This window comes from Diadema setosum, chromosome 4, assembly GCF_964275005.1.
Source record: "Diadema setosum chromosome 4, eeDiaSeto1, whole genome shotgun sequence".
NCBI lineage: Eukaryota > Metazoa > Echinodermata > Echinoidea > Diadematoida > Diadematidae > Diadema > Diadema setosum.
In genome coordinates this window covers 22,898,890-22,914,217 of record NC_092688.1, presented here as the reverse complement: position 1 = coordinate 22,914,217, position 15,328 = coordinate 22,898,890, and the positions used below count along the sequence as shown (strand labels likewise).

At 39.4% G+C, this 15,328-nt stretch overlaps 1 protein-coding gene across 1 annotated transcript; it reads right to left on the bottom strand.

The window, feature by feature from the left end:
* Positions 1-891: 891 nt before the first annotated feature.
* LOC140227025 (elongation factor Tu, mitochondrial-like) lies at positions 892-14,439 on the bottom strand. The gene is made up of 10 exons (XM_072307456.1): positions 14,385-14,439; positions 10,594-10,640; positions 9,578-9,743; positions 8,830-8,996; positions 7,689-7,793; positions 6,692-6,986; positions 6,106-6,210; positions 5,486-5,637; positions 4,402-4,537; positions 892-2,896 (listed from the first exon to the last, which is right to left on the bottom strand). The coding sequence occupies exons 1-10, from the start codon at positions 14,425-14,427 to the stop codon at positions 2,757-2,759; spliced, it is 1,356 nt and encodes a 451-aa protein (XP_072163557.1). The 5' UTR covers positions 14,428-14,439; the 3' UTR covers positions 892-2,756.
* Between the last annotated feature and the right edge of the window lie 889 nt (positions 14,440-15,328).

Below are 15,328 nucleotides of genomic sequence, written 5' to 3'. Positions count from 1 at the left end.
TTTCCCAGTGATACACAAAGCTCCCTGAGAACTTGAATATATTATGATCTTGTCTCTGTCTTGACAAGAGCCATCGTCGACTGAGAACCAGAAGGGCTTTATTGCAATTTTAGGGGATATCGAGTTATTGGTATCATGTTGCAGAGCTCAATCTCCTCTACAATTAAGGTGCAATTGTAAATTATTTTTCAGTAAAATGTTGAAAATTAGAACCATAAGGGCCTTATTTTTCCCTATATTTGGAACAATGTTTATAAAACTACCCAGTTTTGATTCAATAAACTTTTAATTTCATAGAAATTTATTCTTTTTTTTTTTAAATAAACACTCAAATTGATGAACATCGTCTTTATTTCAGATGCTAAAATTCAATGCTTTACGCTCCGAGGAGCAACAAGTCTGTAAATAAATTATTTGCTCTACAGAGGTATACAAAGGAAGCTGCTAACAGGTTTGTTGAGATTGAAGTTTGGCCTACAGAGTGGTTTGTAGTGGTTTTCAGGTGGTGAATAGAAGTGCTTCACTGTGTTGTGGGTAGACTTGATGATACATTTGCACATGAGGGAGAACAATCACTATTGACATAATTATATTGTATGAAGTGATTCTGCTGTGATATGTGCTGTGGTTCAGATTTTACCTCCTCCAGTGTATTTCAGTGTCACAAGATGCGCCCCATATCTACGTACATACTGTACAAACTGGTACTGCTAAATGTCCCATTCACAGAGGCCTTAAGGCACACACAGACAATTTCATCTGCATTTTCAAAATAGACAGTGAGTAAAGCTCCATCATAATCAGAGAAACCACCCCACACTCGATCACGCACCTGACGGAAATAGTGTCACGTCACTAGCATTGCAAGCAAGAATATTATAATGCCAGGAGAATGTTATTTCATGTTTTATTCATTTCATATTTTACAAATGTTGACAGCTCAAAGGGTTACAGAGCCCTCTTGGTTTCAAACCGTCATGTCTTACAGACAAAATCTTCCCATGATACCACATGCATATGTGTATTTCATAGTAAAACTACAGAACACTACTAACACTTGAGCTCTGCCTCTCCCACATTTCGGCTAAGGAGTGCATCAGCCATGTTCTGATTTGGTATGTTATGCCCATTGCTATTTCTCTTCAGAGAGAGAACATCTTTCTAATCGACATCACGTTATCAAACTCACGAAACTCTTTACACATCGAAGGATTTCGAAAGCTGTTTTGACTGTGAGCTATAAAGTGAAATTCAACAAATAAATTAAACAAAAAGCAGTACATTATCAGTAAATTATCTACAAGGAAAGGCAAATGTGATATCATGATAGAAGGTGGTTTGTCAATGAGTTTACTCATGTAATGTACTATGTCGGTTGTGAGTGGCATTTTTATGATCACTCATTTCTGGTAAGATCTGCCACTTCAGGTCCCAGTCTTTACATCTGTATCCAGATTTCTTAGGAAAAAATTGTCACTATAATATCAAGACTTGGGGGGAAAAATACAACATGAACACCCTACCAAGTCATATAAAAATCATCTTGAGTAATGTACATGAATGAGAGACAACTACCATAAATGCACAATTTTTAAACACAGCCTGCAGTCTTGGTGAGAGGTTAGCAAAACAGAAGAAAGACGTATGACAAAGAGTCGAGTGAACTATTGTCTGGGCACATACAGAGTGGAATATCATGTCTCATCTTCAATTTTGCACAAACAAGAATATCACTGGATGAGCTAGAACACAAAAAATATTCAATGACAATGATAAATGTTGACAACAAACCAACTCCAAAGACAAATTGAGCTATGCAGATAATCCTCATTTGGGCTATTTTTGGGGGAAAATTCCTCCGTCGAGAAACAAAGGCAAGACAGGAATGCCTGCTGATCACATTTGCAAATCAGAATTATGAATTACTTACTGGTAGTGCTTCAATCGGGTGAATGTCATCTTTACTGTAACACAGTAAGTAAATATGCACTTTGGCTGCTGTCATGAGATCTATTTTCACTTTCTTCAAAACAAGGGCCTATTGTAAAGTGAAAAGAGGCATTCACTTCATGGGCACAGGATAAATATAACATGGATGAATGTTCCTCTACATTCTGTCGAAAGACTGAAGTCTACATAGCAGAGTGGGTGTTGTTCACAGTATTGACGGTGAAAAGGATAAGGGGGAGGGGGGAGGGGGAGGGAGGGAGGGGGTCTAAATACAGACTAGTGTCTGCTACCTGACATCCCTGAAGATACCCAAAAGATACATGGATAGCCTGGGACATATTGTGAATAGGGGTAATAGTTGGCTAAGAACAGCATCTATGGGAATAACGCTTTCTTAACTTGGATCACATTGATTCCGAGCAATGCTTACATCAACAGTACAAAATAATAGGCTTGTATATACATGCACATTTGTGAAAATATTGGTTCAGCTGTAATGCCTCAACTGGGATGAAGCTGCTGTCATTACTGCCACTGTCCACATGTGATTTCCAAACACTTTTCCAGGGGTGGGGTGGGTGGAGGAGGAAGCAGATGTGAAATGTCCTATCTTAAGTTTCTGCTGTATACACCACATACTCTTCTAGCACATTAACATGAACTCCCCTTGAGGTACACCTCCTCCTGAGGAATCTGGACTGGTTGAGGGAGACTTGTCACCATCAAAGCGGCCTTTGAGAAGGTTGACGTGTGATTTATGTTTGCCATCTTTTTCGACATGGAGTCGACCGGCGCGGCGCAGAATCCTAGTCGGTCTCGACATTCGGTAAGACTTCAGTGATGACTCCAGTTCCTAGTGTGATGCGGCCGTCTCGTAACGTGAAGCGCTGCCCAACCTCAGACACCATGGGCTTGTTGAGGTGGATAGTTAGCGATGTGTCTTCGCCTGGAGAATGGGAGAGGAGTGAGAAGGGGAAAGGCATTTTCAATATAAAGCAGACATATTTTACTAGTTTTTTTTTTTTCTTCAACTTTTGAAAACCACAAGCACTTCACAACTTCAGATTTAAATGACAAGGGTTTCCATGAGAGACATGGAAAAATAAGTTGTATTATAAGGTCTTTCAATTTGACATTCTGATACTCGTTTTTCACAATTGCCAAGCACCAAACAGACTTGTGCCTTTGTAGAGGCTATTTGTCACAAAGCAGCAGGTTTTGATAAAACAATGGACTCCTTTTTTTATACTTTTTTACCCAAACAAACTGCCATACAACAATCAGATCTCTGTTCAAAGAACTGGGAATGAATGTTGAGCTAAAATGTAAGTGTGGCAGAAACAACCCATTCTTACACACCATTATACTCTTCATTTTGTGAAATTTACTGAGGTACCAGATCAGTTTGAATAGGCATTACTTTAAAGTCAATTTATATGCATGGCAAAAAAAAATAAAAATAAGAAACGAGATATATCGCTACGGCGACTGATATGCCTCCGCCATAATGCATGGTTCTCCTAATAGGTCTATAGTACAATGTCTTGACAATGTGTGATGACAGTTTCACACAATTGGCAAAATATTAAAATGACAGGTTTGCCACAAATGTGCTGAATGTTCACTTTCCTAGAACTAGGTGCAATTGGATGAATTATTCAAATGTCAGAGTGCAGGTATTTGGGGAACTGACGATTTTTACTTGACTTTTGACCCTTTTATAAGTTTATGCATTGAGTAATTTTCAAGGTACTGAGAAAAAGTATAATTTCAGTATCAAATGGGAAAATAGCATTATCTAAACCTGGTCTTTGACCTTTGACCTCACAGTTCCACAGAGAATCACTGTTAGGGAAAGTAGTGATATTTTGAGGAGTTGACCTTGACCTTTGACCCTCCTGACCTTTGACCTATGACCCCCAACTTCCCTAGATAATCACTGCCCATCGGTACAAGCATATATACTAAGTTCCATGAAGATACCTTGAACCATTTGCGAGACATGGAGAAAAACATGAAATTTCATTTTTTTTTCCACAAAATAACCTGTGACCTTTGACCTTTGACCCTGTGACCCTAAAATCCACACAAAGTATTATCCCCCAAGGATATACCCACATACCAAGTTTGATGTAAAACCACCACATGGTTCTTGAGATATCGGCAAAAACAGAACAAGACGGACGGACGTACGTACGGACGCACGGACGTACGTACGGACGGACGGACGTACGGACGGACGGACGGACGGACGGACGGACGACCCGAAAACATAATGCCTCTGACCACTTCGTTGCGGAGGCATAAAAATAAAAACAATAACAAACAAACAGCAGCTCTCCCTTCATACCTGACCTTTCTGAACAGGCCAGACCAAATAAAAAAAAAAGGGGGGGGGGAGGGGTTTCATGTTGAATGCTGCCTAAGAGGCTGGACTGAATGTTCACCTACCTGGCATGACCATTTCCTTGTCCTCTGGCAGCGTGATCCTTGCAGCGGCATCCCACGTGTAGGAGAACATGATGGGGGTGAAGTTACTTGTGAATGGTTTGTGTCTGCCGCCCTCGTCCTTGCTGAGAATATAAACCTGCAGTCATGGCAGAAACGTGTGTGGAAAGCCTGTCGTTATTTCAACCTTGACACACAAAGTAGGAATCCGCTACTTTCAGAACTGCAACTGACACATGGGAATGATATGAGCATTTTGATCGTAAATCAGCCATAATTACTTCACCATTGTCTACAAGTGTACCACATGTGTGCAGGAATAAGTGGAATACCTATACAATTATGTACCATTCACATTTTCTCATGCTGAGACACAAGCAAAGTTTGCCACATGTTTTCAGATTATAAATACAGACTGTAACATCTCATGCACTACAGTGAAGGGATACATCAGTTGCAGTATTAGATTGTTGTTTTTTTTTATGCAGTCAGTAATCAAAGTCATTGAACCTTAAGCCACTATAGTTTTCTCATGCAATGTATCCTTAAAGGGCAGTTGTCTTAAAATCTACTTTCCCACTAACAACTTTGGTTGAGTGCCTTACATCTGTGTATAATATTTTGAATCAAAGACAGGGACAAATTGTGGGGCCAATGTATACTGAGCATTCAACTTATTCTCCCCTAGCCCTTTAGCAACTGAAGATTCTGTACATAATGGCCTATTGTTCCCTAGAAGGTAGAGCAATATTGCTCTCATTTTGACAACTTTCTAAATTATGCAAAATAGCTCCCAGCATGTTTACTTTTGTCCATTATAAGTTATGTTTATTTGAAAGTCTCTTAAGACCTTATAAAGAAACTTGTGTGTCACAGAATTCTGGCATACTTTCGTTGACCTTTGACTTCTTTCAAATTATGTAATTACATATTCTATATGAAAACAATAAAAATGGCAAAGATAAAAGCTACAAAAAAGCGGACAGGCAGTTTTGGGCATTGAAACGGGAGTTTCGGACGGTTTAGTTACAAATGGGTTAATGCTACAGGGGTTGCTATGAACAGCCAGCCTACTAATCTGCCTTACCTGAGCTTTAAAGTGGTTGTTTGCGGACAGGACCCCTGGCTTTGCCATGATCATCCCTCTGCGGATCTCGTCTCGCTTGACATTCCTCACCAGCGCCCCCATCTGGTCTCCAGCTTCGCCCTGGTCCAGCATCTTGTGGAACATTTCCAGACCTGGTGCAAAGCAAGACCAGAGATTCCCCACTCTCACTTTGGTGTAAACACATACTTGACCATTTTTTAGTTTGATCAAATAGATAAACTTACTAGCTTATGACAGCTCACAAGCTTTTGCAGCATTACTGGTAGAGAAAACTGGAAAATAATTCTTTGTTTGTAATTCACATCAACCAAATGAGTCAAGTAAGGATTCCTGCATTTGCTACAGGCAAATTGTGTGACAATGACAGTATCAGTTCATCTTGATGTTCATCTTTGCAAAAGAGTGAGGTTGCCACTCCATGTCATGGAAACAGCTCCTTTCAAATCTGCATAATTTAGTTATTGTATCATTATTGCAAAATGTCTCTTTTTGGGGGGGATTGTTCATAAATTAAAGATTTCTCAGTCATGCAAAAAGTATCCCTTTAAAGTCATCGATGAATTAGAATGAAGATGAGAGCAAACTGCCTGGATTCTCACCTGTGACTACAGACTTGATCTTGGCATTGTGGCCAACAAACTCCACATCCTCACCCTTCTTGATGACGCCTCGCTCAACACGACCCGACACCACTGTGCCTCGACCTGATGGAAGATAATAACACATGAAAACATTAACTCTGATCCCGACATGAACAGGATGTGCACACACTACTAGTACTCAAAGATCATGAATTTATCAACTCGCGAAATTGTGTGGAAGTCCTGATTCATTAAAAAAAAAGAAAAATAGACTCACTAAAGAAATGGCATATAATATCTGATGGCTGACAGTAATTAGTTCAAGTGGTTCTACGTAGGAATTAAGCATGAAAAATGTACTCATCACTGAACAATAATTTCATATTCAGTTGTTGTAGAGGGGTATCTACAGACACTGGAATGGACTAAGAATGCAAGATGTGTACATGGGGTACAATTTACAGTAGTAATTTCAAGCTGCTCTAGATAGCAATTAGGCCCACAAAATTTTTTATCAAGGTACAATGTTTCCTATTCAGGTGTTTTAAGAGAGGTGTCCATAGACATGGAAAGGGATAAAGAAATGCATGCAAGATGCTTATACCTGGGATTGAGTAGACTGCTTCAACGGGCATCATGAATGGCTTGTCCAGCTCCCTGGGGGGCAGGGGGATCCAGGAGTCGACTGCCTCCATCAGCTTGACAATGGACTCCTTCCCCAGGGTGGGGTCCTTGTCCTCCAGCACGTTGAGGGCGGAGCCGATGACGATGGGCGTGTTCTCGCCATCGTAGCCGAACTCACCCAGGACGTCGCGCATCTCGAGCTCCACCAACTCCAGCATCTCCTCGTCGACGACGTCCGCCTTGTTGATGTACACCACAATCTTGTCTACTCCAATCTGCATGTTGATGGGAGGAACAGGTCTTAGAAATGTGATGCGTCATCAAAAAAAAACCAAACATATAAAATAATTTTTTCGTTCAAGGCAGATATGACTTTGCCAGATGCTAAGCTTTTAATTGAATATATGATTGTCCTACTTCAATGCAAGGAATTTTTTTTTCCTACTTATAAGTTGGAAAACTGTAAAGGATACATTGCCAATGTTGGCTGTAAGCGTGTTCTTTTTTGTTTTATGATTACTGTAAAACACGATATATTCGCGGCATGAAATTTTCGCAAATTGGAGCCAACAGCCTTTTTCGCGGCACAAAATTTTTTGCGGATTGCCATTGGCATTCAATGCATACAGTGTAGACAAGAACTGTCACATGCATTTTAATTTCGCGAATCTTGGCGCTCGTGAAATTTGTGAAATTAAAATGCACGCAAACATTCCTCGTTTTACAGTATACAGATGGCGTAATGATGCACCCTAAATAAAGAAAACCACAGACACTAACATATGCTGACTTATATACATACATTCTACACACTCCAGTTGTAGTCAGCAAAACTTGAGTCAAATGATTCTCAAGTAGCTCAGAGTGTATGAACCTTCAGAGACAGAGTCAGGTATCGAAAGACATAGATCTACAGTCTAAGCTTTTTACTTACAACTAAAAGTCCTCAGAGCCATGGTGACAGAAATTGTGTTTACCTGTTTCGCAAGAAGCAAGTGTTCCCTTGTCTGTGGCATCTGACCATCTGTGGCTGCCACCACCAGAATAGCACCCTCCATCTGTGCTGCACCAGTAATCATGTTCTGGATTGAAAAAAATTTACCAAGGTTTGAGCTTACATAATCAAGGTAACAGTCTTGAAATATTGTCAGCTTTGAAACAGAACTGGGTTCATGTTACATGCTGTGTGCAGGTTCAATGACCTAAAGTTTCTCCACAGATCAAAAGAAAGTCACTTAGATAGCAGGTAAGATTTGTTCTTAAAGGACAAGTTCACCTTCATGAACATAAGGATTGACAGAATGCAGCAATATTAGTAGAACACATCAGTGAAAGTTTGAGGAAAATTGGACAATCGAAGCAAAAGTTATGAATTTTTAAAATTTTTTGTGTTGGAACCGCTGGATGAGGAGACTACTAAAGGCTCATGATGTCATATGAGTACAACAGTATAAAGAAAATGTGAAGAAAATTCAACATATTTTCACTTTTTTCGCATAATAAAAGAGCACTTGACTTGCCTCTTTCTAAAGACAATGGGAATAATATTATCCATAACATATGTCAGTAACGAGTCAAGGGAATGTGCACTTTTTTCAAAAGATGAAATTTTGTGAAATTCTCTTTATATTTTCCTTATATCGTTGTACACATGTGACATCATACACTGCAGCACTCTTCTCATCCAGCAGTAACTGCACAAAAACTTCAAAAATTCATAACTTTTGAACGGATTGTCCTATTTTCCTCAAACTTTCAATGATGTGTTCTACTAATATCGCTACATTCTCTCAATCCTTATGTTAATGAAGGTGAACTTGTCCTTTAAGTGACTGGTTTATAGAAGCATAATGGGAGTGATCCCCGCAGAAACATTTTGAGGATAAACAGTAGGAAACATTAGAAATAAATTGTTTGAGTGAAACATCAATATCACTTTTAGGTTTCACACTCGACGTCTATTCAAAACATCAGATGGTTTGAAATATTCTTAAACATTGTTATCCACCTTATAAGTTACACAGTAATTCAAGCTCTTTGACATCTCAAAATTGAGATCCTTTTATTTCCAGTTTCAGCTGTTCTGGTAAGCTGTTCTGGTAAAGATCGCACAAATACCTTGATATAGTCAGCGTGACCAGGGCAGTCTGTGTGTGCATAATGTCTGCTTTCTGTCTCATACTCAATGTGGGCTGCATTGATTGTGATTCCTCTCTTCTTCTCCTCCGGTGCCTTGTCAATTTCATCGTATTTGTGGAATGCAGACTTCCCCTCTTCGGCAAGCACTACAGGAATAAAAAGAATGTGTAACTTGCAAGCCAAGTTAATTGTGAAAAACTCTGGTTGGGTGGCAAAATAAACTTACATTGCAAATTACAGAGCATGCATTTAACTGAGTTAAAAATGGGTAGATATATTCACACCTATATGGAATGCGGATAAGATCACATGATCTCCCATAGTGATCTCCCATTAACGACATGCCCTACATTACTGTGATGAACAGCATGACTGGATTCTGTGAAAGTTTAACTACAGTATAAAAAAAAAAATGCATAGATGAAATTGAAAAAAAAACAAAACAAAACAAAGGAAAGATAAAACCACAGAACAGATAAACATCTAATCCAGTACTCAACAGCCCCAAATATAAGCAAAATATCACACTTCTTTAGCATTTGTTACCATGCACTCACTTCAAGAACACAAGTAAATTTTGTCTCCAGAAAAAAAAAAACAACAACCCAACATTCTTGACTAGTTTCTCTACTGAATCATTCGCAGAAAAATGTTTGTCAAATGATTGTACCTGCCCTCAGTTTGCAGATATAATAAACTTGACAGTGATGAGGCTGCAATGCTGTACCTTTTGTGATTGCTGCTGTGAGTGTCGTCTTGCCGTGATCGACGTGGCCGATGGTTCCTATGTTCACGTGAGGTTTGCCCCTCTCAAAAGCTTTCTTGGCCTCTGCAGCCAGCAGCGGGGCACACGTCCTCATGAGCCGCGCATTGTTCAAGTGAATGTGGCTTTGCTGTGTCAGGCAAAACATTGAGAGGTAAAACAAAGAAAAGGTGGAACATAATAATCCAATGGTACACAGCAACTTTAAATAAACTAGTTTCAATGAAATTTTAACAAATTTTGGACACATGCATTTTAACAAGAAAACCAGACACTGTAGAATTTATTGTATTTTATTACGTGAGCCTACCAGCAAATAAAAATTTTCTAAACCTCCGTCTCAGAAAAAACATATAACATCTCATTTCCTGGGCTTTATCTATTCATATCTACTCTTATTTGCTTAATTGCAAATGTCCTTCACTGTATGTTTAAATGATATTTTATTGGACAAATTTTAAGTATATCCCAAGTTAAAACCAACAATGATGTAATTCTGAGACTTTTTAATGAGGTTATAGAAATATGTCAACCGAGATAACAAACCCCCCCCCCAAAAAAAAAAAAAAAAAGAGAGAGAGAAAAGTATGACAAAATCAAAATCCAGAGGATTTCTGATACCATTACATTAAAATCAAATTGAATTATTTCACTATGTTATCCGACCTACTGATCTGACTGCAAAGCAGAGATGATTTGGCTCAAAAGTAGCATTAACAGCTCCCATAGGAGTGTGTAGTAAAATTATCAAGAAAAATAGTAAACTCCAAATTGTTTTTATCCCAAGATACAATTTTAGAATGATAATTTGGTGGTTGGTCAACTCACTAAATGCACTGAATAGTTGGGAGGTCTGTGCTATTGACCCCTTGCTTAGAGACATCCCATATTAAACAAATTATTTGAATCTACGTCTTGGCTTCAACCTCTTCAAATCTACTTCTTGTCTCAAAGTTCTTCGAATCTACTCTTTGACTTACCTTGAGGGCAGCAGATTTGAGGGCCTGGGCAAGAAGGTTGCGCATACCTGTTAATAAAATAAAATAGATTGAAGGAGACTAAAGATAAGCAAACATGCTACCACCGAGCGGGAAACACCTCAAGAGGGTGCTCCATATCAACAACAACAACAACAAAACCTTTTATTTGAATTGGTCTGGACTATTCATACAAAAGCCTCCTCTATCAAATGTTTGCAGATTCTTTTTCTAACATTGCAACTTCACAAGAAGTTACATGCACAAGAAAGTGAAAACATGTCATTGTATCCAGCAACTACACACTATGGCCCGAATTCACGAAGGTGGTACAAATGAAACCATGGTCTAAACCAAGGACAAAAACCATGGAGCGCCAAGTGTCACACGGAATATTTCGTTACGAAATTGGTCATTTCGTCGACAAAATGACTGTTTCGTTAACGCAATTATCATTTCGTGGACGAAATGTTCATTTAGTTACAAAATGTCATTTCTTTAAAAAATAATCATTTCATCGACGAAATTACTGATTTCGTAGCAAAACATCCCATGCGACACTTGGCATTACATGGTTTTTATCCATGGTTTAAACCATGGTTTCATTTGTACCACCTTCGTGAATTCGGGCCTTTATGTACAGAAATCTCCTCCCGTGCGTGTGCAAGCTCGTTCTGAAAATCCCCCAGCTTGCATGGCTTGTGCGCTGTCTGTGCTGGATGCAGCAGCACGCTTGCACAAAGGCACTCAACCAAAGGCTGGTGGACAGCGGAACTCACAAAGAAGGTGAACCCGTAAAATACTTACAAAGTGCTTTAGTTTGCTGATAAATTCCAAGTACCCACCTTCCCTAGTAGTGTGATGTGGAATACTGCAGAAGTGGAAATTTTCACGGCACTGAAATTTTTGTGCATTATGCAAAGCCAGAAACTAGCGCGAAAATTAAAGCATGCAAATATTTTTGACTGTCATATGTTCCAATAATTGATATCTTGATTCTGCGGAATTAAGAACATGCGAAACTCTTCTCACCTGGCCGAGCGCAAGAAATTAGTTGCGCGAAAATACCCACTTGTACAGCAGTAATTTAGAATATATGTAAAAGATCAGGTCAGTTGATATTTTTCTCTTTAAGAATATTCATGAAATGAAGTTAGACTTCACTTTCATGGGGCTGATTCATGTGTGGAGATGTGCAAGCCACCAAAAAAAAAAAAAAACACTCAAAATTTTGAGTCGGATCACGCCGATAGGTGAGGCGGCCCCACATTATGTAGTATGTACGACTAATTTAAATGAGCGAACCCGCTGGCACTCGGTGGGTCGCTGCACATCAGTTGATTAAAACTTGATTTTTGTCAAAAGCGCAGACAGCATTTTTTCTTCTTTTCATCATTGACACGGAGAGTGGACATGTCTGTGCAAAAAAAAAATAATAAAAAAAATCACTGTGTACACTTGCGACAATCTAAATTACATGTCAGATGTGAGATGGATGATCTGATGATAAGTGAACAGGGGACCTCATGAGCACCCCAACCAGCCATGCTCATGGTGACATGAGGAGAGATACGTTGAGCAGGAGCCCCCCTCATCTTGCTCATCATGCTCATCATGGGCTATGCCTATATGGCTATGTACTATAATACTACTTCCCTGGGTTTTAAGGGGCTAAATTATTTTAGGCTTCTAACGTCAGCACAGCCCCTAACCTAACCCTACCCCAAAGACAAAGTTAAACGCTTGCAAACCCTAATCAACCCTATTCAATTAAACCCTGGCTATATGGCTTGTATAATCATGATACAGTTGAACCTCTATTATCCGGCCTCCCTTTATCCGGATCTCTCTATTATCTGGACGCAATCTCGCCGTGATTTTTTTATCTTTTTTTAAGAATTACGGGAGGAAAGGGGGATTCCCAACTCCTTGAGAACTCCTACACAAACACACATGAATTACATATAGGGGTCTACTTGATACATTTCTTGATAATGATTTAGGTAAATCATCCCAAGAATTTATAAAAGAAAATGATTTCATTCTTGCAAACACGAACCTCTATTTTGGGGTCTGTTACTAAGTGTAACAATGAAAAGGTTGCGGTATACACATTACTACATGTGGTATGGTTGGGTGTTCATAATATCGGACACCTAACGTTTTTCTATCAATAGAAACGTGAAAAATCTGACAATTTGGCTGAAATTTTACTCACGTGTGGAGAAAATACTCCGGATTCACAAGCGCGCACTGAAAATGCGATCTGAGGTACGCGCTCTAGATGGCGGCTTCGAACGCGTGGGGTGTCATTTTTTCCACACTCAGTTGCCGGCTCATATCGACCGACCACCCCGCCCTCTATTGACAATACGTATAAAGCGTACTTAAACGCGTTTTTTCGACAAGCTGCTGTTTTTTTCTAGTCGTAATTTTTTTCCCCAATAATATTTGAATATATTTTGAATCCTTCGATATTACTTTTGAAGGACTGTTTGATGAATTTGACTTGATTTTCATTAGGAAACTTTTCATCGTAATTGAAATAAATTAGATGAGTCGGTTTGTTTTTTCACATTCATTTCTCGTTTCTGCATCAACTCACTCGTACGGTCGTAGCGGGCGACAAAATGTTTACTAGTATGTCATGTGTATGTGTAACGTGTGTGCACGATCGTACAAGCGGCGGTGACAATTTTGCGGTCAAAATCGTCAAATTTATTACGGAAGGATAGTCTACATCTAACAACGAGTCAGCAAAGGTAGGCCTAGTTACATGTAGTTACACGATAAACCTTATTCGATTTTGCTAAATTTCGGTAATTTAGAGGTAATACTTAGTTGTTTTCGCCACATTTTACTCGGTAGCGTAGCCCAGTGAAGAATCGAACACCGTTGCGCGTAGTCCCATGCGTACATTTTCTTTCTGTACGCGCAATGCCATTATAATGCGCGGTCGGTCGTTATGGACCCGGCCGGTGGGTTGGACCCCTACCATACTACAATGGGCTACATCAGTACATGTGTATGTATATGTACATGTATAAAGCATTGAGTCTCCCGTATCCGGCCAAATCCCTTATCCGGATGAGCCCCGGTCCCGACTTGTCCGGATACGAGAGGTTCAACTGTAATTGTAAAACAAAGCCACCTTACTACACTACAATTTACAACCCAACGTTAATCATATATCACTGATAAGTAGATCTAGAGTAGCCTGACCAGACGCTGTTTATATACGCTGTGCAGCGACTGGGCTGTGTATAGTTAGATCTAGAATCTAGAGTAGACAGCAGACGCAGCGCAGACAGGGTAGAAGCCGGCCTAAATTTACTTTTGTCAAGTTTGTAGATCCTATCACTTTGACTTTTCCTTTTCAAATTAAGCGGGGTTAAATCACATATGGCTGTACTGAATTTCGAAGCCTGAAATAATTTAGCCCCCAAAATCCAGGACTGCCCGGGCGCCAGGAGCGATTCGTCTAAACAATTTCAAGCAATGCATGAAAGCCCAGCCACCGCTCGCTCAATCTACGACCATAGCTTGGCACGCGGTTGCCCCGTACCTAGCGGCCCAGAATATTCGGCCAGGCGGAGATATGCGCACGTACAGGCGTTATCAAACCCAAGCTGCCATACTAGACTATAAACTACAACTTGAATGCGAATTCACGATAATAGTAAATAAAAGTGGATAAACTTCTCCTTTAATTTCTTGTCTTAAAAAGACATTCTTCCCACAGATTGCTTTACAGTAAGCCTGACTAAAGCACATGAAGGAGAGTCCTCACTTACTTGCGTGATTTCCGCACGTCTTCAGGGTGAAAATCGCAGCCATGTTAGGCACACATGTAACACATGGATTATGTAACATCATGATCAAGAGCACAGACAATGTTTTTGTTTTTATCTATAGTATCAAAAGAACAAACCAAATTTACTAAAAAATAACTTATAAATCTTACTATATTTTCATGATTCTAATGATAGCACAAAATACTCAGGTGTGAATATTAAGATTAATCTCCCGTCGAAAATGGCTTCTCCCTTCAAATTGGCAATACATTGTATTGTTCTTAATGGAGCACTGCACTGCTCTCGATCGGCGGCCTCGAGCCTTTGCAATATACGTAGATTGCTGGCTGGTGAGGCGCTGAGCAGAGCATGTGAGATGAGTTTGAAATAAAGTGTTCGCCTGGCAATCTATGAACTCATGCAGGTGATTTTTTTTTTTTTTTTTTTTTTTTCAAGTTTACTGATCCAATTGTACATGTACATGTATTTGAAAGCGTTATGACGACGGGCAGTATTTCTGTTTTGTTTCGTTTCTTTGCTTGTTTCCTTCCTTTCTGTGCCTATAACAGAATTTATGAAAAATAAAAATGACAGTCGACATCCTCTCTCCATTTGTTAATCTTTTGATACTTTAATGTATATACATAGGAATCCAAAATTAAACCTTGTCCTTAATCCCCAGGTCCTAAATTTCCTGAGGAGGGTCTATTTTTTCAGGGCTTCGGCCCTACAGCACTTTTGTCATAAATGGTGGAGTTTGATATATTAAATCAAACTCCACCATTCGTCGCCTATATGAATAACTGGGACCACATTGTTGAAAAAAAAAATAATAATTATTATGACTTGAATTATCCAAGCGAAAATGACACTCTTCTGCGATCAACTTATGAAAATGGCAGCACTTTGTAGCAACGGCGTAGCCAGGATTTGATCTTAGGGGG

What these genes read in the sequence shown, in the direction of transcription:
- LOC140227025 (XM_072307456.1), bottom strand. Translation starts at nt 14,427, where the DNA reads ATGGCTGCGATTTTCACCCTGAAGACGTGCGGAAATCACGCAA. An exon ending in TCAAATCTGCTGCCCTCAAG is followed by an intron (nt 9,744 to 10,593) that starts GTAAGTCAAAGA and finishes TGCCTGACACAG; the next exon opens with CAAAGCCACATTCACTTGAA. An exon ending in CACAGCAGCAATCACAAAAG is followed by an intron (nt 8,997 to 9,577) that starts GTACAGCATTGC and finishes TTATTCCTGTAG; the next exon opens with TGCTTGCCGAAGAGGGGAAG.